General features: G+C 50.3%; 1 protein-coding gene across 1 annotated transcript; it reads left to right on the top strand.

The window, feature by feature from the left end:
* The first annotated feature begins 3827 nt into the window (after positions 1 to 3827).
* Positions 3828 to 15894, top strand: LOC100083542 (orthopedia homeobox). The gene is made up of 3 exons (XM_029079088.2): positions 3828 to 3864; positions 5179 to 5591; positions 15364 to 15894. Exons 1-3 carry the CDS (start codon positions 3828 to 3830, stop codon positions 15892 to 15894), a joined length of 981 nt encoding a protein of 326 aa, XP_028934921.1.
* The last annotated feature ends 11563 nt before the right edge of the window (positions 15895 to 27457 follow it).

Below are 27457 nucleotides of genomic sequence, written 5' to 3'. Positions count from 1 at the left end.
AGGGTGCGCAAAGAACGCATAAATAAAAATTAGGAGGAAATTTGGAATTACAAACCTATCGTGTTAATTAGCATAAATCCATCTTGATGACATTAGGAGCTCGGCTTTTCTCCTCTTTTTATTCTCTCTCCCTCTTTCCCTCCCTACTCCCCACCCCCACCACCCCCGCCTCAAGCCCACGCTTCAAGGACCGTTTATCTATTCAGAACAGGCAATAGGACAATATTTGTAGGTCCGGATCCTAAACAGGAGAGGAGAGCTCAGCTAGAAGCGCGTGGATTTTGCAGTCTCCGTGTCTATCTTTTCCAACATCCTTCGCCCACCCCAATCTCCCTCTCCCTCCCCCTCCCCCTCCTTTTTTTTCCCCCTTCCTCCGTCCCCTCCAAACCCTCAGCCTCCCCTTCCCCACCTCTGGACCCTTCGAAGTTCTAAGGATCTCCTCTTAATAAGAGTCCAGAATCTCAGTGTGAAGGAAAGAGATGTCTTTCCCCTTTAAACACCCAGGGTACTTGCGTTAAAAAGGAGAAGGGAAGGGAAAGAAAAAAAAAGGTAGAAAAAAAATGATTTCCCTGAGCCTGGCCCCTTGGCAGGCTCTTGTACAAAATTCAATCTCTATTTTTTATGAGAAGTAAACTGTCTAAATAAATTTTATTAGGGGCAACCAATATATTTTCTGGTAGTCCCCCTTTGTTCCACTTCTACGTGTGTGTAACAATCTAAAACCTATTTATTGAGGAAAAATCACTGGATCCGTCATAGAAAATCCTTTTACTTTGCTTCGAAGTGATTTCTGAAGACATTCTTGTCATTCTGAAGATTTGGGGGCCATTGCGCCAGGACTTGGCTCGTTAGGAACTTCTACTGCCAGGATCGTGTGGGAAATACCTTAAATTATCCCCAGGAATGGGTCTGGCCGGCGCCTTCCCTGGTACGTGGCCCCGGGAAGGGTGGGAGAGAGGGGGCCGAAGGGAGGGGGGAAGAAATCCTTGTAAATACATCTCAGCCGCGGCACAGGTGGATTCAGACATTGGCCGAAATGCGTCGCCGAGGAAGAAACAGAAGGAGGGAGGAGAGGGAGGGGGGAAAAACAAAACGACGACGACACTGAACCCCGCAGAACGCTATTGTCATTTGCTTCCGAGAAGCCCAGTCCTTTCCTTCCCTCCTCTCCCCGCCCCCCTTTCTCTCACCCCTAATTTCCCTTTCTTATTTTTTTTCTCCCTCTCTGACGACCGCGCTCTGAAGTCTTGGAAGAAATGATTTAGTTTGTTTATACTGCTATAAAAATCAAGAGCAATAGAAAAGTCATAAAATGAAGCGGACTATCAATCACGTCGGAACATTGTTATTCAGCAGTTACTAACAGAGATGGATAATCCTTTGATTCCGTCCCATTGTTATTACTCTGATGTGTCTTCGCATTAACTATTACACATTTATTTATCGACCTGAAAGATACAACAAAACAGAATATATGAGCGGGTGCGGGCGGGTGTGGCGTGTGAGCCAGTGCGCTTGTCGGCACGTGTGCGTGCGTGTGTGTGTACACACGCGTGTGCACGGGGGGACAGCTTTCTCTGTACACACTTGTAGAGTGGATATCCGTATGTTTCTTCCACTACGGACCCCAGGTTCTCCCTCCCGGCCCTGGGTCAGTCTTCGCCGGCCAGGATGCTCCCGAGGCGAGGCCGGATCGAGTGGAAAGGCTCGGGAAAACGCCGGGGAGAAAGGGGGCTTTTCCCTTCTTTCCTGCTCCGATTTTCCCAATCCCTGGATCCTCAAGATGAGACCCTCCGAGGCTACCTCGTCCTCCTCTCCCTGGTCCGGCCTTGGGGACAGCGGGAGGGAGGAGGGCAGATGAGGGTGGTGGGAGACAGGAGGGAGGATGGGATTTATACCCTCCCTGGCCAGGCGGGACCGGTAATCACCTGGGAGGAAAACGATTCCAAGCTCCGGCCTCTCCGTGGGAACCTTGAGCCGGGAGAAAGGCTCGGGATGGACAGGCCGCCGCCCACCGGTCCTGGGGAGGGCCAGGGGGACAAATCTGGGCCGAGGCTTGCTCGACCGCGTCCTTTGTCCTCTCACACCGCCCCACACCAACTCCCACACACACCCCCACCCCGCCTCACCGCAGACACCAACATTTCCAACGAGGCCGGGAGAGTCCGGTGTCCGAACAACTCCCGCCTCCGACCACCCCAAGCCCGGCCGCCCGAGCTGACTTATTTAACACAGACTTCACCCGGCTTCCCTTCCGCGGGAGCGTCGTCGGCACTAAATGAATAATCTTAATTGCATCACTCTTGAATTAAAAATCAATGTTAATCAAGCGGGAAATAGTAAATATCAGTTTCCATTGGGCCTGGGAAGAGGGTATTTTTCTTGTTTTGCAAATAAAAATACAAGTCAAAGCCTTTTAAGAGGGCATTATGTTCTGCTACGATTGCAATTGAAACGGATTGTTTAGGAGCGGATCAGAAATGGTCCAAGAATTTTGCACTTAATTTCCCCAGTTATCATTTACAATAAGAACCTCTTGCCTTGACAGCTAAGTCTAAACAGTAGTAAATTAGTACAAATTTATACTGATTTTACTCTAATAATCGTAATAAAAGCTTATAGATTTGGCACTAATTACATAAATGCCTAATGATCTTGAAAATTACTCTGGTTAGAAATATATTACTAATCTAAACTTTGTTGTTGGCTGGCTTTGAAAAATCAGAACATTAGAAATGGTTCGCTTCACTTGTGCAGAGCACTTTCGACTGTTCGAGCAGTTTAACATCTTCCAGAGGAAAAGAAGAAGCGGGATTTGACTTTATTTACTGCCGGGAGATGGGAGGCGAGCCGAAAGGGGACCCTTTGACCTTCCGCCCGCCCATCTTCCCCTTCCCCGGGGCCTTGGTCCATCAGGGATGGGGAGCTATGAGGGGAGGGGAGTTCGGGTCCCCGCTGCCCCTGGCGACCTTTGGGTGAACCGGGGCCCGCAGGAGTCCAAGGTCAGATGGCGGGGCCGGGAGGCGCGATCTCAGACAAGGGCCTGGAGAGGGGATGGGAGGATGGATGGGGGGCGGCTCTCTGCAACCAAGTCCCGACCCCAACCAGGATCCAGCCGGCCCAAGTTACCACGCGACCCCCTCCTTTCCCTCTTCCCCCCACCCCTCTGCCTGGCAAGAAATGAGTTTGGGATCCAGTCGCCCGGCGCTCGTCTGCCCCCATTGACCAGGGAGGGATGAACTTCTCTTCCCGCCAGGTCCTACTCCAAAAGAGAAGAATGTTTAAAAAAGAGGGAGAGGGAGAGAAATAAAGGGGGTAAAAAAAATCTCCGAAACAAGTGCTGGAGCATGAGAAGGACAGGAGGAAGGAATGGCATTGGGGAGCGGGGATTGTTGCGGCTGCTGGAGCTGTCCTGCTGCTGCGGAGGAGGAGGAGGAGGAGGCGGCTGAGAGGCGGCTGGTTGCTGCTGCTGCTGCTGCGGCTGCTGCAGCTGCTGCAGCTGCTGCTGCTGGGACTGGTGTGGGCGCCGGCGGCATTGGGGCGGGCGGAGCGGGGGAGCCTCCGGCGCTGACATTTGCAGGCCGCCCCTCCTGATTGGTCCCCTCGCCACGCTGCTCACGGGTTCATTCAACTGTTAAGCACCTCCCCGTCTCTCTAAAGGACATTATAATGCAAGAAGCCCCCTTTTTAACCACAAACCGAATTTTCTTTCATTTAGGTGATCTATATATATCTATATCTCGTCGCCCATCGCTTATATCTATTTTAAATAACTCAAAGCCGCTAAAATTTGGGGGGGACCGGCCTTCGCCCTGGAGCGGTGCGCGATGCTCTCCCACGCCGACCTCCTGGACGCCAGACTCGGTGAGTGCGCCCTCCGCTCCCCTCGCCCCGGCACCAGGAGACCGGCCGCGGGGGCAGGAAATTGCCAATTTGCTCCTGATTTTACCTTAATGCGCCCTAAATGGGCTAATTTCTTTAAAAGTAATTGTGCTGCATTAAAGTTTAATTTGATTTAACATCGTCTTTAAAAAAAATCTATGGAATATGTAGATCCCGATTCTACATAGGGGCTCTGCTGCTGCTTTTTTGGGGGACGGCTTTTTCGCCCCTATTTTTTTTTTTCCCCTCCTCCTGGAGGCGAGGCCCAGAGAGGTTTTCGCTGCTTCGTTTTCGTTTGTGTCTTCGGATTTGGGATTTCTGCCTCTCGCCTCCCCGTCGCCGCGGGTCTCTGCCCGGGTGTCTCCTTGCTATTTCCCGGGGTGTCTCTCCCCCCCTGTCTCCCGGGTCTCTCTCCCCACCCCGTGTCTCCCGGGTCTCTCCCCGGAGCCCGTCCGGTCCTGTCCGCTGGCAAGAGGGAGAACCGGTGGTGTTGAGCTGGAGCCGGACAGGGGATCCCGTCCCACCGACACCCATCGGGGCCTGCTGCCCACCGCCGCCGACGCCCGGACACCTGGGCAAGGAGCCCACCCAAGGCCCTTGCCCCCTCGCCCTCCGGGCCGGGGGCAAAGCCAAGTTTCACGCCTCTTCTGCCGTCCCTCCGCGACCCCGTCCCGCAACAACTTCGGCTCCGGGGAGCGGGTCTGGAGCTGTTCCTGGCGCCCGGGGCTTCGTTTTTGCGGGGTCTGAGGACGGGTGGACCGGGGGGTGAGGGCTGGTCCTGGGGCTGGGGGTGGGGGGTGGGATGGAAGGTGTCGGGGGAGGGGGACGGGGACCTGGTGTCCGGGCTCTCCGAGGGGACCTGAACGGGGGTGTCGTTGCACGAGGGACGGAGATAAGGATAATAATGCTGGTGGGGTTCGCTGAGCGCTTACCACTGTACTAAACGCCGGGGTGGAGACAAGCAGATCGGATGGGACACAATCCCGTCCCGCATGGGGCTCACAGTCTTATTTCCCATTTGACCGAGGAGGGAACTGAGGCCCAGAGAAGTGAAGTGACTCGTCCAAGGTCACACAGCTGACCAGAGGCAGACCCTTCTGGGTCCCCAGGCCCGGGTTCCAGGTGCCCTTTCCCACCCGGGGACACGAGTAAATACATCCACCCGGAGGCTGGGCTGGCCGGGGGAGCTGGGGTGGGGCGACCGGGAAGGTCCATCTTGTCCTGGCCGGGGGAAGAGAGTGACCACCGCCCTTTGCCCCTTCTCCTCCCCTGCCCCCCCGTCCCCCTCCCCTCCAGGGATGAAAGATGCGGCCGAGCTTCTGGGCCACCGGGAAGCGGTGAAGTGTCGGCTGGGCGTGGGGGGCTCCGACCCCGGGGGTCACCCGGGCGACCTGGCCCCCAACTCGGACGCTGTGGAGGGGGCCACCCTGCTGCCGGGAGAGGACATCACGGCGGTGGGCTCCAACCCGGCCTCGCTGGCCGTCAGCGCCAAGGACCCGGACAAGCAGGGGGGCCCGCCGGGCGGCCAGAACCCGGGCCAGGCGGGCGGTCAGCAGCAAGGGCAGCAGAAACAGAAACGCCACCGCACCCGCTTCACCCCGGCCCAGCTCAACGAACTGGAGAGGAGCTTCGCCAAGACCCACTACCCCGACATCTTCATGCGGGAGGAGCTGGCCCTCCGCATCGGCCTCACCGAGTCCCGCGTGCAGGTACGTGACGGGTCGAGGGCCCTGCGGCCCATTATTTCTCCTCCGAGAGCCCCCGGCTGCTCACCCTTTGCCCAGAACGTCTCTCACAGTAATAATCACCATAAGGATGAGAGTATTTATCGGACGCTTTCTCTGTGCCAAGCACTGTTCTGAGCGCGGGGCCAGATACGAAGTTACCGGGTGGTCCCACGTGGGGCTCACCGTCCTAATACAGACGAGGTCACTGAGGCACAGAGAATAAAAATAGTAACAGTGGCATTTGTCGAGCGCTTACTATGTGCCGAGCACTGTGAGTTAAGTGACTTGCCCAAAGTCACACATCTGACAAGTGGCGGAGCTGGCGAAGCCACTCTGCCTCCCTCCCTTTCTCTCTCCATCCCTCGGCCCCACCCGCTAATAATAACAATTATTATGATCATTATGGTATTTGTTAAGCGCTTACTATGTGCCAAGCACGGCTGTAAGCGCTGGGGTAGATAGAAGATAATCGGGTGGTCCCACGTGGGGCTCACAGTCTTAATCCCCATTTTACAGATGAGGGAATTGAGGCCCAGTGAAGTTAAGTGGCTTGTTCAAATTCACACAGCAGACAAGTGGCGGAGGTGGGATTAAAACCCACGTCCTCTGACTCCCAGGCCCGTGCTCTTTCCATTAAGCCACACTCGAAGCAATTCCTCTCTCCTCTCACCCCTTAAAAAACCACCAACCAACCAACTAACCAACCAACCAAGAACGCCCGTCCTAGCTTGGATTATGAACCGACTCTGGTCGACCCATTTTCGATCCCCCGAGTTCCAGGAGTCTCTTTCTTTTTCTGTCTCTCTGTCTCTTTCTCGAGCGCCCACCCGGAGGGAGCTTGCGAGAGTGTGAAGTTTCCACACTGACCAAGATGCAACAGTTGCTGGAAAACATGAAAAAAGGAAAGAATATTCCAACCCCAATTGGCCCCTTGTCCCCAAACAGGCGCGGCCCATTTCTGTTTGGGCGTTCATGCAAGCTCACACTCCTAGCCGGTTGGGAGCTAGCAGGACCTCGGTGAGACGGGACCTCCGCTTATTGCCGTCCAAAGCCCGCTCTTCCCCAAGGCTGCTTTTTCCTTCTCCCCACGGGATCCCCAACTTCTGCCAGAAAGGGGGGGTCACTTCCCCGAGTTGGAGGTTGGAGGGAAACGGGGAGAGGCCTTGGAGAATCTCTCTCTTGGCGTGGGCCTGGGAACGGGGGAGCACAGCCGCAGCAGCCCCCGTAAGCCGACTCTCTGGAAGAGTGGATCTAAGTTGGGATGCAGTGGATGTAATAGACGGTGGAGAGTAGTGGTGTAGACTAGAGAGAAGTAGGTGGTGGAATAGATGTAGCCGAGGTGTCCAATTTAACTGCAGTACCCGGGATGGGTGTGAAATTCGCGCTCTCCGTGGTGCTGAACGGTCGTTGCGCGGGGCCTTTTTCTGGGACAAAAATCTCCGACAGTGATTCACAACCTACAGACGGATCTATTAAAACACAGTCGCTTAAGTTTAGAAACCCAGAATTTTTAAAATTTATTTTAAACCTCAGTAGTTTCAGTCATCGAGCCAGCGAGGAGGCCGCCAGCAGTCTCAGTCTTCGTTTTCCCGGCTCTTCTCCTCCTCCCTCGAAGTCCCCACCCAATATTTCTAAGATGGTCTCAAATGTAAATCTAGCTGGTGGCGTTGTTTTGGGACACAGGGAACGGATTTCTCCAATGGCTGGAAGTGGCAAAGTGAATAAGATCATATCCGGGACGTTGAGGCTAACGATTGGTATTTTCAATCTTATAGGTCTGGGTGAATTTTCTATTAAACCTTCGCGGATCCGAACGTGTGGGCATTTCAATTATACACCGAAAGGGGCTTTAATTACCTGGCGCTCGAAAATTATTAAAGCCCCTTTAAGATTTAACCCTGCACTTGCTCTCTAAACCGTAGGGTGAGCTCCCGCCCTTCCAATAAATCCGGCTTTAAATAATGAAAATGATAACTTATTAAAATACCTTTACTAAAGTTTCAAAAAATGAAAAAAAATCATTTTTCAATAGTATCATCATCTATTAATTTTAGAAAAAAATAGGTATTTTACTTAACCTATAGACGCTGATAATTAGTTTAAATTAAAATGAAAATTGGAATCACAAATAAAATATAATTGGGCAACTGACTTGATGAAAAAAGAAAATGAGGTCTATTAAACTTTATTAGGTCTTACAAAGGTTAATGATCGCGACTGCTATATTAGGAATGTTACAAAATGAAATAAAATAGAAAATTTGTAATGGAAACAGTTATTTGCTAAAAGAACACAAAATAAATATCTGAGAATAAAGAGGCAAAGTGTTTTAATGGTCTCAGCGTAATCTTAAAGCCAAGATAATAGCTTGAGATTGCTGATAAAAAACAATTTAATAGAATGGCAATTTCAATATTTTTTATAATAATGTGCTGTAGTTTAAAAAGTAATCAGATCAACATAACCTTCTTAATTAACATTTCAAAATGATTAACATGATGTAATCTAATGCGAGAATAATTTATGTAAAGCGTATTTGCCTCACAATTCACTGTACTGGTTGCTACTTGACCAAGTTCAAATTAAATAGTGATTGGTTTACGGTCTTATGTGATGAGTACTTTCTAGTTTTCTTTGAAGTTAACAAATTGCCGGGCATTTCTTTCAGAACACGGGCCACCGTATTGATTAAAAAATGATCTAAACATTTAATTTATTGCAATTACATATGCTTTAAAATGCTTTGGGATGCCAGAGTGAATTAGCCCGTACTCTAATTTCTGACCTATAGCTAACATATAGCAGCGATTAAAGCCACCGCTATGCATATAGAGACCATGTCTGCTAACTCTCCCTTCTCCCGTGCTGGTGTAATAAAACCATTCCTTTTATAGCATGCCATTATTAGAAACCAATTTCAGAATTATTTATAACCTGGAATGGCTTATTAAGCAGCAATGCGAGAATCATGCAAATTACGCGATCAAATGCAATATAATAAGCATAATCATTAGTCTCTAGCACGGATTAATTAACTTTCAATATTTTATTTACATAAAAACCAAATCAGTGAAATAACTTCTGCACAGTCAGGCTTGCCTTTCAATATTTTATCCGAACAAAAATAATGTGCTGTAATTCCATTGACCCTGTCCCGCAGAATAGCCCTGTCACCTGCCACATCTTAATAGGGGACAAGCTGAGAGTATTTTCTAGTTTTCTAATGGAATGAGAAATTGCATTTTCTTCCTCTCCCAGCACTATTAAAGTGTAATGAATTCGGCCCAGAGTTCACGGCTGGCTGATCGAAATGAACCTGAGATCTGAGCCTTAATACAGCTCTCCAGATTTCCTACCAAATCTTCACATTAATCATTCGCTGGATTCCAATGAGATCTTCATAAAGCGCTGGCTTCAGGAAAGAAAAAAAAAAGTAATATTCGTCCTCTCTTTCCTCTCTCCATCTCTGAGCCATTTATAGCTGTGGAATTAAACGGGCTATATATTTTAAAATACATTTACAGTATGTCTATATTACTGTATCAGCAGATATCATGAAAGTAGATTTTTAGATTCCAACCTCCATTAGACTCTCGCTGTTGTATTTTAAGCGCTGCATCTCCAACCGAGCCCGTAGTCGGCTAATGCCTCCGGTGAATATATTTTCTGAAGTTGTCATGTGTGTCTTTTCAAAATCTCCCCCACCCCCCCAGATTTCCCCTGCGCTTTAATCTGTCATGCACCAGTTTTCAACTGGAAACATTCACATTTTAAAAACATATGCACTGTGGCTGCGAACTGAAGCGATCCAACCTGATGGAGATTCTTTACAACACCAGTAAGCCATGACACATAAAAGATTTTGTAGCCGCAATTTATCCATTAACGCTCCAACATAATTGAACGTGATTTTCGGAGGATTCCTCTAACATTTGGTTCTTGAACAGCGGTTCTTGCCCGCTAACGGCTGGCCGTAATGCTTAGCCTGAGGATCTGGGATTCGGGGACGGGAATCTACTTCGAGGGGGTTGTCCCCCTCCCCTAGCCCTCCACATTTCGGGAGCCACTGGACATAGCCAGAGTGACACTGGTCAGCCCTTACTGGTAACTAGCCTCTCTGCGAGCGTGTCCAGGGAGAGATCCGACAGTGACTTTATGATAACTCCAAACGCCCATTTGTCTCCATTCTCCCGGAGTTTGGGTCAGCCTCTAGTCTTCAGGACCGAATGTTCCCAGCCGGATTCGGTTCTGGGAGACCTCCGGGCCTTGCGGATTGTGCGCCGCTGACCCTCACCCCCTCCTCTCCCTCCCAGGTCCTTTCGCGCTGTCGAGGAGGCTGAGGACAAACTCACACCGACTCGGGGCAACGTTTGATTTCTCTTTTATCGGAGTTTCTGCAGCTCCGTTCTTTCGCCACACGGCCAACTTCGTGGGGCTGCGGCCGGGGTCGGCGGGGGAATTAGGCCAGAAAGAAGGGAGGGAAAGGGAAAAGCGATGGATAGCAGCAGGGTAGTCAAAGGAGACTTCTGGGGAGAAAGGCCACTGCAACCATCCATGAGTGGTAGAGAGGAAATCCAGACCATGCAATTCAGTGGTGCAAGCTGCAGTGTCTGTGGGGGCACAATTCACACACACGCACAACACACACACGTTCCTGGACAAGAGATAAGATCTAACTAGATTGGATAAACCGATGGTTACCTTTTCCCGGGTGGGGATCCAGTCGTCAAAATTATTTTCTCTAAATTCCAGAGGAAAGGGGTTCTGAATGTGGGAATCTAACCCTCTCCCAGTTACTTACCTGGACAGTTTTTAAAACAAACAAAATAACATTCTGTCTTGTGGGGGCGGAGGGAATAGCTGAGAGCCTGCCGCGGATCCGGTTAGTCGGACATTGAGAAGTGAAAGGGAAACCTAGTTGATGGTCTAATGCATCAGCACAGTGAAAAATGGCGAAGAGATCATTGAGGGATGCAGCAGAGTGGAGACAACGAGGCTGTGCAGGACGCTGGGGGCGGCCGGGTTGAGTTTGACATCTACAGGGAAATTTAGCTGGGAAGGTCAGGCGTTCTGCCGCCACTTTGGAGAAAGCAGACGCTCTTAAGGAGCCCAGTTTTGTTTGGAGCCTTCTGCATTTATCAGGGAAACGGGCCTTCTTGCAAGCGAGACTTGGGTGTGTGTCAAAGCAAAATTATAGTTTACGGACAAGAGGTGTAAGGTTTGAAGCTAACCTCGTTACATTTGCCACGTCCGAAAGATGAATTTACTTTAGCTTCTCCGGGGGAGGAAGGCTGAGGGGAGGGGTCAAGGGATTTTAGGGAACTGGAGGCCCTGGGCGATCGAGACATTTGCAGGGAGCAGAAAATGCTAGCACTTGGAAGTAGACGGTGCCGAGGCGTGGGAGCAGGTCCCGGGGCTAGGGAATCACTTCCATAGGAGGGAGGTTAGGGAAGCACTTCCATGGGGGGGGGGGCTCGGAAAACAGGCGGGCCCGAGGGGCGATGGTTGCACATCTTTTGGGGACAGTCGTTGGAAAGAGAAGGGGACATTTAGCGACAGAAACCGGGCCTGCGGCGCTCGTCATCCAGCACCCTGTGCCGGGATTGGAACACGCGTTCTTCACCTCGGGGCAACCTTTTCTTTTGTCGCTGCTGGAAAATTGAGACCATTCGATCAGTCGTATTTATTGAGCTCTTACTATGTATTAAGCCCTGGGGAAAGGACAGTGCAGCAATAAAGAGAGAGAATCCCTGCCCACAACGAGCTCACAGACCACCGGCGGTCTTTTCTCTAACTCAAAATGCCTTTAGACCAGTGGATTCGCTCCTTGCATGGCCTGATAACCACCCCCATGGCCTTAGGTGATGCACAGAATACACTTTCTCTGCGAGGCCTCAGGCCTTACTTAGCACGTAGGGAGGGTTTCGCTGTCTCCCTTTGTCACACATTTTGTAAATGTGCATTTTGTAAATGTGGAAAGGCCCTGCTGCCCCTGAGCGGACTCGATCTTCTCTCTCTGGCCCCGGGAACAAACCCGCACGCGCATCCAGGGACCGGGGATCAGTTTCCCCAGCAAGTTGTATCCTAGCCGGGTGGAGGGCAAGCTCTGGAGACGGGACCTTACCCGAGGGAAGAGTGGAAATAAGTGGGGAGAACGGGATTGGGGAGGACGAGGGGATGGAGGCTGGATCTAGGGGGAATCATGGAATTAGAAACACAGCCCCTATCCCGGCCTCAAGGTCAGGGTCTCCCCTTGGGGATGCCGCCCCCCGCCCCATTTGTCCATACGTCTGTCCTTCGCTGCCAGCCGACTGGACATTGATGTTTCTCTCCCTGTCGTTTGTGCATGGGTCTCTGTTTGTGCGTTTGCTTGTGTGATTCTGGGATGGCGGTGTGGGTGGCGGACTCTGATGTGGCCCCTGTTTCTCCCCCTGTTGTGTGGTGTGTGCACGTGCCTCTATTTGTGCGTTGCTTGTGTGACCCCGGGGTTGGTGGTTGCGCGCGTGTGTGGGGGGGACTCTGACGTGGCCTCTGTTTCCCTCCCTGTTTTGTGTGTGTGTGTGCATGTACCTCAATTTGTGCGTTTACTTGTGTGGCTCCGGGTGGGCGGTTGTGGATGTGTGTGGCTCTGACGTGGCCTCTGTTTCTCTCCCTGTTGTGTGTATCTGCACGTGCCCCTATTTGTGAGTTAGCTTGTGTGACTCTGGGTGGGCGGTTGTGTGTGTATGTGTGTGACGTGGCCTGTTTCTCTCCCTATTGTGTGTGCATGTGCCTCCATTCGTGTGGCTCTAGGTGGACGTGTGTTTATGTGGCTCCAGGTGAGCATGTGTATGTGTGTGTGGGGGACTCTGACGTGACCTCTGTTTCCCTGTTGCGTTTGTGTGTGCATGAGCTTATGCTGGTATGGCTCCGGATTGGTGGTTTTGTGTATGTGTGGTTCTCACGTGGCCTGTTTCTCTCCCTGTTGCGTGTGTGCAGGTGCGTTTGCTTGTGTGGCTCCGGGTGAGTGTGTGTGTGCGTGCATGTGTGTGACTGACGTGGCCTGTTTTTCTCCCTACTGTGTGTGTGTGTGTGCATGTGCCTCTCTTTGTGTGGCTCCGGGTAAGCGTGTGTATTTGTGTGTGGGACTTTGACGTGGCCTCTGTTTCTCTCCCTGTTGCGCGCGTGTGCATGTGCGTTTGCTGGTGTGACTCCGGGTTGGTGGTGGTGTGTGTGTGCGTGGCTCTGACGTGGCCTCTATTTCTCTCCCTGTTGTGTGTGCGCGCATGTGCCTCTATTTGTACGTATGTATTGTGTGTATTTGCGTGTGGGACTCTGACGTGGCTGCTGTTTCTCTCCCTGTTGCGTGTGCACATTTGCTGGTGTGGCCCAGGGTTGTGTGTGTGTGACTGACGAGGCCTGTTTCTCCCTACTGTTGTGTGTATGTGCCTCTATTTGTGTGTTTGTGCGGGTCAGGGTGGGCGTGTGTATCTGCGTGTGGGAATCTGACGTGGCCACTGTTTCTCTCCCTGTTGTGCGCGTTTGCTGGTGTAGCTCCGGGTTGTTGTTGGTGTTGTGTGCGTGTGTGCATGTGCGTTTGCTGGTGTGGCTCCGTGGCCTGTTTCTCTCCCTGTTGCGTGTGTGCACGTGCCTCTATTTGTGCGGTTCCGGGTGCGCTTGTGGAAAGAGCCCAGGCTTGGGAGTCAGAGGTCATGGGTTCGAATCCCGCTCTGCCACTTAGCTGTGTGACTGTGGGAAAGTCACTTAACTTCTCTGTGCCTGTTACCTCATCTGTAAAATGGGCATTAACTGTGAGCCTTACGTGGGACAATCTGATGACCCTGTATCTACCCCAGCGCTTAGAACAGTGCTCTGCACATAGTAAGCGCTTAACCAATACCAACATTATTATTACTATTTGCGTGTGGGACTCTGACTTGGACTCTTTCTCTTCCCGTTGCGTGTGCCCATGTGTGCGTTTGCTGGTGAGGCTCCGGGTTGTGTGTGTGTGGGAATGTGTGTAACTCTGATGTGGCCTGTTTCTCCCCCATTATGTGTGTGTGCACGTGCCTCTATTTGTGCGGGTCCGGGTGTGTGTGTGTATCTGCGTGTGGAAATCTGACGTGGCCTCTGTTTCTCTCCCTGTTGTGTGTGTGCAAATGCCTCTATTTGTGTGGCTCCGGGTTGTGTGTGACTCTGACGTGGCCTCTGTTTCTCTCCCTGTTGCGTGTGCGTTTGGTGGTGTGGCTCCGTGGCCTCAGTTTCTCTCCCTGTTGCGTGTGTGCATGTGCGTTTGGTGGTGTGGCACCGTGGCCTCTGCTTCTCTCCCTATTGCGTGTGTGTATGCAAGTGCCTCTATTTGTGCGGGTCCGGCTGGGCGTGTGCCCCTGCATGTGGCACTCTGACGTGGTCTCAGTTTCTCTCCTTGTTGCGTGTGCATTTGCTGGTGTGGCTCCGAGGCCTCTATTTCTCTCCCTGTTGCGTGTGTGTGTGCATGTGCCTCTATTTGTGCAGGTCCGGGCGGGCGTGTGTATCTGCATGTGGGACTCTGATGTGGCCTCTGTTTCTCTCCCTGTTGCGTGTGCGTTTGGTGATGTGGCTCCGTGGCCTCTGCTTCTCTCCCTCTTGCGTGTGTGTGTGCCTCTATTTGTGCGGGTGCGGGTGGGCGTGTGCCTCTGCGTGTGGGACTCTGACGTGGCCCCTGTTTCTCTCCCTGTTGCGTGTGCATTTGGTGGTGTGGCTCCTTGGCCTCAGTTTCTCTCCGTGCTGTGTGTGTGTGCACGTGCCTCTACTTGTGCGAGTCCGGGTGGGCGTGTGCATCTGCGTGTGTGACTAACGTGGCCTCTCTCTCCTTGTTGAGCGTGTGGCTGTGCGTGTGCTGGTGTGACTCCGGGTTGTGTGTGTGTGTGTGCATGTGTGTGACTCTGACGTGGCCTCTGTGTCTCTCCCTGTTGCGTGTGTGTGCCTCTATTTGTGCGGGTCCGGGTGGGCGTGTGCATCTACATGTGGGACTCTGACGTGGCCTGTTTCTCTCCCTGGTGCGTGTGTGCATGTGCGTTTGGTGGTGTGGCTCCGTGGCCTCTGTTTCTCTCCCTGTTACGTGTGTGTGTACCCGTGCCTCTATTTGTGCGGGTCCGGGTGGCGTGTGCCTCTGCGTGTGAGACTCTGACGTGGCCTCTGTTTCTCTCCCTGGTGCGTGTGCGTGTGCTGGTGTGGCTCCGTGGCCTCAGTTTCTCTCCCTGTTGCGTGTATGTGTGCCTCTATTTGTGCGGGTCCGGGTGGGCGTGTGCCTCTGCGTGTGGGACTCTGACGTGGCCCCTGTTTCTCTCCCTGTCGCGTGTGCTGGTGTGGCTCCGTGGCCTCAGTTTCTCTCCCCGTTGCGTGTGTGTGCCTCTACTTGTGCGGGTCCGGGTGGGCGTGTGGGACTCTGACGTGGCCCCGTTGCGGGTGCATTTGGTGGCGTGGCTCGGTGGCCTCGGTTTCTCTCCCTGTTGCGTGTGTGCAGGTGTCTCACTTGGTGGGGGCCCGGGTGGGCGTGTGCCCCTGCGCGGGGGACCCTGACGTGTCCTCAGTTTCTCTCCCCGTTGCGTGTGTGCCTGTCGGTGTGGCTCGGCGGCCTCAGTTTCCCTCCCCGTTGCGGGTGTGCGTGCCCGTGCCTCTCCTCTCCCGGGGGGTGGGGGGTGGGGGGTGGGGGGGGGCGTGTGCCCCTGCGCGTGGGACTCTGACGTGTCCTCTCTTTCTCTCCCCGTTGCTCGTGTGCCCGTGCGTGTGCCAGGTGTGGTTCCAGAACCGGCGGGCCAAGTGGAAGAAGCGCAAGAAGACGACGAACGTGTTCCGGGCCCCGGGGACTCTGCTGCCGACGCCGGGGCTGCCCCAGTTCCCCTCGGCCGCCGCGGCCGCCGCCGCGGCCATGGGCGACAGCCTGTGCTCTTTCCATGCCAACGATACCCGCTGGGCAGCGGCCGCCATGCCCGGCGTGTCGCAGCTGCCGCTGCCCCCGGCGCTGGGCCGCCAGCAGGCCATGGCGCAGTCCCTGTCCCAGTGCAGCCTGGCCGCCGGGCCGCCCCCCAACTCCATGGGCCTGTCCAACAGCCTGGCGGGCTCCAACGGCGCCGGCCTCCAGTCCCACCTCTACCAGCCCGCCTTCCCCGGCATGGTGCCCGCCTCCCTCCCCGGCCCCAGCAACGTGACGGGCTCGCCCCAGCTCTGCAGCTCCCCGGACAGCAGCGACGTGTGGCGGGGCACCAGCATCGCCTCCCTGCGCCGCAAAGCGCTGGAGCACACAGTGTCCATGAGCTTCACCTAATGCCCCCGCCGGCCTCCCTCCTCCCGCCCCCCGTCCCCACCCGGCCGCCCCCCTCTCCCGCCCTGATCTCCCCCTCCACCCACCCTCATTTTCCTTCCTTCTTCGGTCGCCTCGATTAAGCGCCCCCGCACCCTCATTTTCCTTCCTTCTTTAGTCGTCTCGATTAAGCGCCCCCTCACCTTCATTTTCCTTCCTTCTTTAGCTGTCTTTATTAAGCGCCCCCCCCCCCCATTTTCCTTCCTTTTTTCGTCTTCTTTGTCAAGCGCCCCCCAACCCTCATTTTCCTTCGTTCTTGTTTAAGCGCTTACCGCGTGCCGGGCACTGTGCTAAGAGCTTTTTCGTCCTCGCCCCTCTCGACTTCTCTCTCCCCTCCTCCCCAGTTTCCCACGGCCCTTCGTTCCCACGGCAGCTCCGACCCCCCAGTCCACCCTCAACGCCCACCTGCCCTCACCACCCCTTCTCCTGCCCGTCCCGAACCCTTCGCAGGCCCCAATCCTCACCCTCCTCCCCTCTCTCCTCCTCGGTCCAGGCCCTGGCCCCTCTGGTCTCCCACCTGCCCCACCTTCCACCTCCCTCTCTCACCCCGCCCTCACGCCTTCCTCATCTGTCCCCTTTTCTCCTCCCCCCCCCCCCCCCCGTGAAATGCATTATTCCCACCATTTTACTTACCAGGGAGTCGACTCAGGATCTGAAATCAGACACCAATGGACTGGTTTGTGGGCAGAAACGCATACGCACCCATACACAGACAACACACAAAACACCTAAGTCACACGAGGATGTACTCAAGGGACAAAACGACATTAGGGATTTTTGTCTTAAAGGAGAACAAATATCTGCTACCACCTGGCTCATCTGAGGGCATAACCGATGAATTTAATTTTATCCTTGTCTCTCTTCTCTCCCTTTCTTCTCTTCCTCCTCCGCCTCTTTCCCCTTCCTCCTCTTAGTCTTCTCCCCGCTCCCTCTTCCCTTAACCTCCCACCAGCCACCCAGCCAGCCATATACTGTTTTGGGCTCTCAAAGGAATTCATTTTTTAAGCACAAGAATGTGGGGTTTTGAAGAGAAGGTTTCTTAATAGGCAATTGCCAGTTGGTTGGGTGGCTGGGGCAGACTAACCAAGTGATGTAATAACTAAGAGGAGATCTAACCAATTTTGATAAGCATTTGTAAGGAAGAATAAAAAAAAATTCCAAGGAATATTTCCTTTTGTAAAAGAAAAAAAAAAAACCAACCCTTTTCCCTTTCTTGGTTCTTTCAAGATTTGATTTCACCCTCTGCCCTCCTCCCCTTTATTCTTCGTTGCTGATCTGTCCCCTTCGGTTCTTTCTTTCTCGTTGCTGTTTGCTGTTGCCCCGAAAGCACCTCTGTCGCTGCCACTCGTCCCTGCTGAGCCGAGCAGCCGGGTGCACATGGACATCTCCGACCCTGCAACTTTGTACAGAGAAACACAATCAGCTTTTTCTGCATGTGCTGGTCCAATCCAACCCCAGAGAACAGAAGCTATTTCTAAGAATGAACAAACATGTGAAATAGGATGTTTTGTGTAGATAAAGCATTCTTGTTACATACTGGTCGATTTGTGATATGTTTTAACTTATTGTCTGTGCTTATTTATTGAATTTGGTTTTCTTAATAAATGTTTGAGCTAATATAAAGCATATTATTTGACTTTTCCGGACAAGTTTATATCGAGTTAAATGTAAATGGATAAAATAAAATCATTTTCGGTATGTGACACGGAGGATTATGGATTTTGGTACGCCGGGTGAACGGGAAGAGGAGTCGTGGGGGTGGGGGTGGGAGTGGAGGTGGGGAGAGGGAGACGGGGTAGGGATGAAGAACGAGGCTCCCTGGTGCGTCAGACATTCGGGGCCCTTTTGCTACCTTGAAGTGGGCACTGGGGCATTTCGTTTATTACAGAGTTCATTCCATTTTGGCTCCGCTTTCCGGCTTGGGGGGCTTCGGCCTTCCGTCGGGAATCCGAAGCCGCGGGGCCTACTCGTCCCTCCCTGCGCTGGGTCCCGGGGCGTGGGGGCCTGCAGGGAGAGCTGGGCCTCGAGTTGCGGGAATTTAGCTTTGGGGGCATTGCTAGTTCCCATCGTCGGGGAGGGGGTGGGTCGGAGGAGGCTGCTTCTGGCTTCTCCCCGTGCAGAGAGCACAGACCTGAGCGTCAAAAGGCCCTGGGTTCTAATCCCAGCTCCGCCTCCGGTCTGCTGTGTGACCTCGGACAAGTCACTTCACTTCTCTGGGCTTCAGTCACCATATCTGTAAAACGGGGATGAAGACTGTGAGTCCCACCTGGGGCAGGTACTGCGTCGGACCTGATTTGCTTGCCTTCACCCCAGCACCTAGCACAGTGCCTGGAAAAAGCCAGTGCTTAACAAGTACTACAATTATTATTATTAAACCTCACCTCTGAGAGGTCACTGCGTGCTGGGTGACCTCGGGCAAGTCAGTTCCCTTCTCTGAGTCTCAGTTTCCTCATCTACAAAATGGGGATTAGGACTGTGAGCCCCATGTGGGACAGGAACTGTCTCCAACCTGGTTGGCTTGCATCCGCCCCAACGTTTAGTGCAATGCCTGGCACAGGGTAAATGCTAAACAAGTGTCACAATTATTATTATTAAGCCTGACCTCCGAGAGGTCAGTGCGTGCCGTGTGACCTTGGACAAATCACTTCACTTCTCTGGGACTCAGTACCCTCATCTGCAAAATGGGGATTAGGACTGCGAGGCCCATGTGGGACAGGAACTGTGTCCAACCTGGATTGCTTGCATCTGCCCAGCTGTTTAGTGCAATGCCTGGCACAGAGTAAGCGCTCAACAAGTGTCACAATTATTATTATTAAACCTGACGGAGAGGTCAGTGCGTGCCGTGTGACCTCAGGCAAGTCACTTCGCTTCTCTGGGACTCGGTTCCCTCACCCGCAAAATGGGGATTAGGACTGTAAGCCCTGTGTGGGACAGGAACTGTGTCCAACCTGGATTGCTTGCCTCCACCCCAGCGTTAAGTGCAACCCCTGGCATTCGGTATGTGCTTAACAAGTGCCACAATTATTATTAAATCTGACCTCTGAGATCAGGTACTAAGGAAGAAGGGTGTAGGGCCCGGGGCGCTGAGCGCCAGGGGTATGGGCCCCTGCCAGGGCACATGCATGCGTATGTGCTTAGGGCAGGGGCAGGGCAAGGGAGGGAGAGGCAGTTGCCCTCGGGACTGCCTTGTGTGGTCGCCATCTGGGCCGGGCCCACCCTAGTCTTCGCTCCTCAGGCCTGGACCCCCATGCTGCCCTCTGTCAGGCACGCAAAGCCACCCCCTTTATTCCCCTTTGACACCCCCACCCCTTGCCCGAACCTTCCTCCCTCCCCGGGAACATGCAGAGGGCATTTGGTCTTGGCGACCTCGAGGCTCTAGGCCAACAGCGACCTGTGCCCTCGAGAAGAGGGTAAGGCTGAAGGGGAAAAAGGAGGTGCGATTCCTTTGGGGTAGAAGCACTGGGGAGTCTGCCACCCTCCCCCCACTCTCGCCTACCATCCAGTTTTTGGTACCAGAAGGATGGGGCAACTGTCCACCCAGTCACATTCCCCTATACTCAGGGCCCAATCAATCTATGGTATTTATTGAGCACTTACTATGTGCAGAGTTCTGCACTAAGCGCTTGGGAGAGAACAAATGCCTTGAAGCAGCGTGGGTCAGTGGAAAGAGCCCGAGCTTGGGAGTCAGAGGTCATGGGTTCTAATCCTGCTGTGTGACCTTGGGCAAGTCACTTAACTTCTCTGTGCCTCAGTTGCCTCATCTGTAAAATGGGGATGAAGACTGTGACCCTCATGTGGAACAACCTGATGCCTCTCTATCTACCCCAGTGCTTAGAACAGTACACGGCACATAGTAAGCGCTTACCAAATACCAACATTATTATTATTAATTAGCAGATGTGTTCCCAGCCCATAACGAGCTTGTGATCTACCTGGAGTAAATAATGAGAAACTTCTTGGTGAGATACAGACTATAGATTCATTCATTTCATCTTATTTATTGAGCGCTTACTGTGTGCAAAGCATTGTACTAAGCGCTGGGAAAGTACAATTCGGCAACAGATAGAGACCATCCCTACCCAACAATCCCCAGAGGAAGAGTAAGGCAGTTGAAATACCCTAGGGGCTGGCCTATTTTTAGTGTTAATATGAGGTTTTTGCCATATGTGTTTTAAGGGATGCTACATTTGAAGCTAAATCAGTCTTGTGGTTTGAAATATAATACCTGTAATGATTGATGGAGTTTCCCCACTCCATGAAGAAACTTGGTTGTTATCCAGTTCTTGTGGAGGGTAAATCCCAGAATCACTCCAGCTCCAGAGTCACTCCAGAATCACTCCACTCCACATTATATGTCCACAGCTTTCACTGTATGTTTACTTTTGAATTCATGCAGCCCCTAGTAGAGTAATGTACTGAAATGTGGGTGGGGACAACTTACTGTGTTTGCTAAACAGAGACACCCACCATATGGTATTTGGGGGTTTCTTGGGAGAACAAATCTGTTTGAACAGGTATTGGAAGAATATAAGACTCTTTCAGTTCTGCATTTTTCACATCATTTTGTTCAAGTTCTTTTTTTAAATTTGAAAGCAGCGATGGAAAGAAAGCTGGTTTGGATCATATGAAAATAGAAAAAAAAAGTGTTGATGGTTGTGTATTATAGGGATCACTAACATTTTAGGCCATCCTATGATCTATAAATCCTTCATGGGTGGGCTGTAGAAGGTTGGTTTTTTTTCCTGTTTGAGCCTTGGGATGCTTTGTACGTCAAGTGTCTCTAATCGGACAGTGCTCATCAGTTTTTGGCTTTTGATTTTAAACTGTGTGTGATATTTATCTCAAGCCACATTTTAAAAGTTGGGTGCAAATCACAGATTGCTTCATCCAGAGAGCATCGAAGGTTGTTTACAAGGATGCTAATTTTTACAGCTTCTTTATGCTGCTGTAAAACATATCTTTATGATGTAGGAATGTAATAAAGAATGGTAAATGGGATCTTTAAAAAAATTGTGTTTCTCAAAGGCAAAGAAAATGTGCTTTCTGATTTGAAAAAGAGGGTCAGCTCAAAACACTGATGAGAAGTTGCAAATCACCCAAAAGGATAGGTGCCATTAAAGATGCTTCCAGAGACCCTTATGTTGCATAAAATGGCAATTATTTCCTCAATATTTTAATGAAAATGTCATTCTGGTTGTGTGCAGAGCTTTTGTCCTGACCCAACTTTGGTATAATATTTGTTTCCATGGTGATAGATTTTCATTTTATGGATCTTGGAGATTCTGAAATCCTACACCGGTTTGGAAGGTTAAGCTACTCAAGTTGACAGATCCACTCTTATTAAACAAAGATCAGAAGCAGGAGAATGCAAAGTGCTTCAGTTGCATAGGCTATAGGTAATAAAGGAATTTGCTGTATTTGAGTATAAAAGATCTTGGCTTGGGTTCTGGGGATGGTAGAAAAGAGACACTGAGCCACAGAATAATGATGCTAGGTGTCATTTTAACATGCCAACCCCAATAATGTGGCACCAGTTATCTTAAAGTTAGACGGCAAAGCAGCTGAGTGGCATAAGGGAATACAGAAAAAAGGATGATGAATGCTAGTTAAAATCTAAAGAAGATAAATACAACATCCTGGATGCCCTGCCTTTAGTGGATTGTGCTTTTTGCTGAGTTGTCTGTTTTAACACTGAACCCGACCACAGGTTATCCAGAAAAGTTCCAGGTGGTTTAAGGTATAACTACATGATGATTGATTTATTGAAGACAAATGTTCAATCCACGATTTGTCATGGAGTCTTTTTTTCCTTCTAAAAATTCTCATGAAATACCCTACCTGTCTTATAATTAGGCTTTGGCAATGATTTTGCACTTTGATTTCCCATTATTTGTGCCTTTCAGGAATGTAGTCTGCTAGAGACTACATCGACTCCATAAAGAGCAAGAAACAGAGCAAATTTAGTTAGATCAGGCTAAGTGGCAACAAATAATGGAGAAGCAATTTGCCACCATCCATTATACATCCTCGATGATTCCTCTGGAAAATGAAAATGTGTTTTAATTTGTATTGAGGATTTTAAATTTTCATTTTTAGGGTAAAAAACAGGCCTCAAAGATGTGTGTTATAATAATGGAGGTCGTTAACCTGTCAGCTGAAAGTATGTAACCTTCCTTTTCTCCTTTTCATGACATAAAGGTAATCTCATCTGAGGGTCTTTATGTGAAGAAATAACAGCACGGCATGGTGAAACTAGTGGCTCGTTAATCCTGGCTTCTCCTTCCTCCAGGGTTCTTTGATTAGCTAGATTCATTCACCGGGTATTTCGGAGTTTCTGATTTGTCACCACTGGCCAGGTTCACTGGGTTCAGGCTAAATTGAGCCCGAAGCAATGTTTATTAGTAATTTTGTAGTACAGACTCTCCTAATAATTCAATACGGGGATCTCATCTGAAAAACGTCCATCCTCCTCGCATCTAATGCAGGTTGCAGCTGTGCTCCCCGGGAATTGAAAGAACACAAGTGATTGGGCATGTATTTTCTAAATTATTAATATGGCGGCTAATAGCGGTAAACTCCTTTTTGTTTCTGATGTGGGAATTAAGGAGAAGAGCGAGAGCCCAGGCACAGGGGAATTTCCCTTTTGGCATTGGCCGGACTACCGCCAATCCGATCCTTCCCTGTTGGGACCGTGGAGTCATTAGGACAGGAAACTGAAAATACATGGCGTGGGTTTGGCGGTCCCACTCCAAAGCCACCCCAAAAGAAGAACCCACAACTGCAGATCTATCATCCTCATCAACCATTCTACAGCCACAATTAATGGGTCGGTGTGATAACGGCAGATCTCAACCAAAAGATCAGGTAGCCGATAGAACCAGGGCCCCCACCCTTAAAGCTCCTTTGGATTTGAAATATTCTTGTGGCAGTCACTGCTGCCATTCATTCCACTGGATCTGGCTCTACTCAAGAAGTAGGACAGTAAACCACAAAGAGAGACATACTTGTGTGTGTGCTTATAGATATATTTTGGGTTATGCTGCAGGTGCTCTCTGCGCATGAATCCACAAGCCCATAGGAGCTATTAAAGGATGAATTCTAGGGAAATGGGCTGGAAGGAACATTAGTTCATCCCTTACTTGCAACCGGGCTTTTCAGCAACTTTCTCTGTCTCATGGATTGCCGCTTTTCACCCATTACTCTCTAGTTCAAGCTCTTGGCTCCTTCCAAACCCAACACCTCATGCTACGTCGGCCACACTGTTACCCCAGCCCAGAACTCCCTCCTGCCAGAATACAGCCCCCCCAAAATTCCGTGATCTCCAGTAAGTCTCCCCTAATTAATTCACAACATCCTAATAGTTGCATCAATACAACTGCTACCCTGAGTACTTATGGGTGCTGAGGATAGGAATTATATATATATATATATATATATATATATATATATATATATATATATGTCTTTGTGTGTATGTATCTGATTCAGGGGGCCCTCACAATAAATGAGGTTATGGTCCTCGAAAACACGCCTGTCATAAATGGCTGCGGTGTGGGAGTACTTTTTCCCGTAGACTTACATGGTACAAATTGGAATCCTTTCCAGGACTTCTGGAAGAGTGATATGAAATTCCTTCATGTGCAATCTTAGGGTTAGGTTCAGCAACACTAAGCTATTGTTCAATCTTTGTTGAAGTCATTCAAAGCATACACTCACCACTTTAATAATAGTAATTACAGTATTTGTTAAACACTTACTTTGTGCCAAGCACTTTTCTAAGCACTGGAGTAGATATAAGGTAATCAGGTTGTCCCATGTGGGGCTCAGAGTCTCAATCCCCATTTTATAGATGAGGTAACTGAGGCACAGAGAAGTTAAGTGGCTAGTCTAAGGTCACACAGCAGACAAGTGGCAGAGCCGGGATTAGAACCCACATCATCTGACTCCCAAGCCCGTGCTCTTCCCACTAGTTCGATTATGAATCTTTGCAGGGGGTTTCTGGAGTAGAACCTTGCTCTTTGGATTGTTCTAGTGGTTTTTCAACTTTGCAAAGCATTTGTCCAACTTAGATTGGGCCATAGCCATCTTCCTGTCTTCGTCATATACCTTGTATCAGGCCAACTCCTGAACCCTCCTCACACCTTGAATTCCTCTTCCTATCAAGGCCTTCTTCAGTTATTTTTATAAATTCATCTACTTTCTTCCAAGTTGATGCAAGAGTGCTTCATCTCAAAATCTTAGCCGGTGGAGGAGAGATCATAGCTATTTATAACTTTCATAAGTTTTTCATCAATTTTGGCATCTTGCAAAGATGTACTGGATTGGTGAGGTGTCTAGTATTATTTACTTCCTCACAAATACATCTTTGCAAGATGCCACAATTGTTTGATATCTCAAACAGTATCAGCTGTATCTCTAGGTCGTATATATCATGGGGTGTTTGTAACCCGCAGTAAGATATCAAACAAATGGTTCTGTCTCTTGGTTGGAAGTATCATGGGTTGGCTCTAATTCTGACATACTTGCTCTACTGCCCATCTGATCCCTGTTCTTCCTTTTGCTCCCACTACTTGTAAATAATTTTGTACATCTATCTTCCTCATCACATTGTAAGATCCAAAGCGCTTACTTCTGTGCTTTGCACTCAAGACGATTGAGCTATTATTGACAAGGTGGAGTTTGTCAATTTCATGCTCAAAAGATTTCTTGGAAAGGGTGTGCCGTAATTTTCCCGATGTAGGTGAATAATCATCAGGTTAGGGGAGCAGCACGCCCTAATGGAAAGAGTATGGGCCTGGGAATCAGACTTGGATTTTTTCCTGGCTCTGCCACTTGTCTGCTGTGTGATGTTGGGCTAGTCACTTATCTTCTCTGTGCCTCAGTTTTCTCATCTGTAAAATGGGATGAAACACCTGTTTTCCTTCCCTCTTATACTGGGAGCCCTGTGTGGGATAGGGACTGTGTCCGACCCAGTTATCTTGTATCAACTTCAGTGCTTAGGACATTGCTTGGCAAATAATAAATGCTTAACAAATATCACAATTAATATTATTGTTTTTATTAGGTGTTCATCTTCTGAGTTCACCCAAATCCTCCCCATTGCAGTTTTCTCAGGGTGGAGATCTTTTAGATGGGAGACGGCAGCAGTGTGAAAAAGGGCTTGTTTGTTCCAAAGGGTCTTTCCCTTGGTGGCAGGGAGCGTGATTACATGTTGCAGGGCCATCGACCACTGACTGAACTCAAACAGACTTAATACTGAGACATTTGGGATGTCACGTGTTAGGCTGGGCACACATCTTAATTCAGCAGCCCATTGTTGGGTAGGGATTGTCTCTAACTGTTGCCGAATTCTACTTTCCAAGCTCTTAGTACAGTGCTCTGCACACAGTAAGGGCTCAATAAATACGATTGAATGAATGGATGAATAAGGAATAGTTTTGTGGCAGAATGGTGAGCTCTCCTGAATTTAGAAGGCTTCTAAAGGGGAGCCCTTACCCCCACTCCCACTAGCTACCCCAGTACAGTTAGGTCCTGGTGGACATGGGCCCCCTTTCCAAGTAGCAGGACTCAGCCACTGAGCTGAGGTGGAGAAAGGTTGAACTCCGAAGATAAAAACACCGGATGTAAAGCATCCGGATGCTGTATCAGAACCAGACAGGGGAGAGGACAGCTGAAGACCCAGTTGGTCAGGATTAAAATCAGATGACTGGCCATCCCAGAGGAGATTCACTCAGTGAGCTTCATGGGCTGTGGATTGGCTTATTTCTTGGCAGTCTTACTGAAGCCCAACCCAGTTGGCTCCTACCTGGCTGAGTCGGAGAAAGGAAAAGGCAGTCACCAGTCCAGTGTTGTATATGAGCCTGTGCTGTCAGGTAAAAGTAAAGCCAATAGAAATGCAGGAATATCTCAGTTCCAAATTAGTCCAAGAGCTGATTCAATGGGTGAGTAAACTACTCTCCTGGAGTAAGCTGCTCCCCCCAGAGGAGGATGATCGGGGTCCTGGAAAAGATAATTTGATAAACGGGGCCCCAGTGGCACCCGGGAAGAGTGAATCCACTCGGAAAAAGCCCAGCGACTTGATTGTTTCCCAAAGTCGAGAGGGAGCACGTGTCGGCCCGGAGACGGTGACTGGAGGCTCAGATTTCCCTATTGGAAGCCTGAAGAGCTTCCTCTCTGTCTTCATTGTTAAAATGCCTGTGGGAGACCCCTCAGCGACGCTGTTGGGACTCGCTGCTCTGGCCCAGGAGGCTGGGGGCTGCAAGAGACGGGAAGGAACTGAGCTGAGAACTGAAATAGGGGCCAGGGAGCTGAGGTTCCTGGTCCTGGGTCCAGAGCTGGGGATGGGACACTTAGAAGAGCAGTTCTCTCTCTCTTCCCCTTAGCCACAGTCAGGACTAGCACAAAGAGCTAAATTGAAGCAGCATGGCTTACTGGATAGAGCACAGACCTGGGAGTCAAAAGATCATGAGTTCTAATCCTGACTCCGCCGCTTATCTGCTATGTGACCTTGGGAGAGTCTCTTAACTTCTCTGTGCCTCATTTCCCTCATCTGTAAAATAGGGATTAAGGCTGTGAGCGCTATGTGGGACAAGGACTGTGTCTAACCTGATTGTCTTGTATCTACCCCAGGGCTTAGAACAGTGCCTGGCACATAGTAAGCACTTAATAAATGCCATTATTATTGTTATTATTATTATCATGGGAAGGTGACCTGGGACAGTTGCAGGTGGCCCTCTGCCTGCCAAGACCCCTGTAGTTAGTCCTGAGTCCTGAATCACCTCCACCCAGACCCCTACTCCTGGGGGTTGCTTTGGGGCCAGTTCTGTTGAGGCACTTGTGTGCTGCTTCCAAGGATGCCCTCAGCACACCCAGGAAGCAAACTAGGGACTCCCCATATGTTGGCCCTCAGGAAAGGAACAAACAGCTCAGGCAGCTTGCTCCCCTCAAGACAGGTGGAGGCCATTGGTAGAGGTGACCCAACCACCTGCTGCCTGTAATGTTAGAATGGCATGGTTGCAGCAGTGGGCAGCATGCTTTCTCTTTGGAAATTACTGAGGCAAAGGTAGCTGCTTCCCATCTGTGATGAGGAGTGAGAGATTTTGAAACCTCAGGGCACTCAATTCCTGGGCTAAATGCCTTGCCTTTGTCTAGCACTTTTATTTTCCCAAAGTGCTTTCACATCACCGATTTTATTTAATCTTCAAAACATCCTTGTGAGGTAAGTAGAGGTGGTTATAATACTATAACCTCCATTGTCCAAGGGGGAAAATTAAGTTAAGTGATTGCCCAAGGTTATCCAGTAGGCCAGTGGAAGAGCTAGGATTAGAACCCAGGTCTCCTGACTCCCAGAGCTGGGCTCCACTAGACTCTGCTGGGTCCTGGAGCCCAGTGGAGTAAATACGCCCTCCTACTTTTTCAGTAAATCAGAAGTATTTATCACACCTTATATTGAGAACAGAACACGGCTCTAAACACTTGCGAAAATATATTGAGTATTTTGAGGTCCGTGGCCTCAAGGAGTTTACAA

This window comes from Ornithorhynchus anatinus, chromosome 1 (assembly GCF_004115215.2).
Source record: "Ornithorhynchus anatinus isolate Pmale09 chromosome 1, mOrnAna1.pri.v4, whole genome shotgun sequence".
Classification (NCBI taxonomy): domain Eukaryota; kingdom Metazoa; phylum Chordata; class Mammalia; order Monotremata; family Ornithorhynchidae; genus Ornithorhynchus; species Ornithorhynchus anatinus.
Note: the sequence above shows the minus strand (reverse complement) of the source record. Positions and strands in the feature narration are given on the sequence as shown.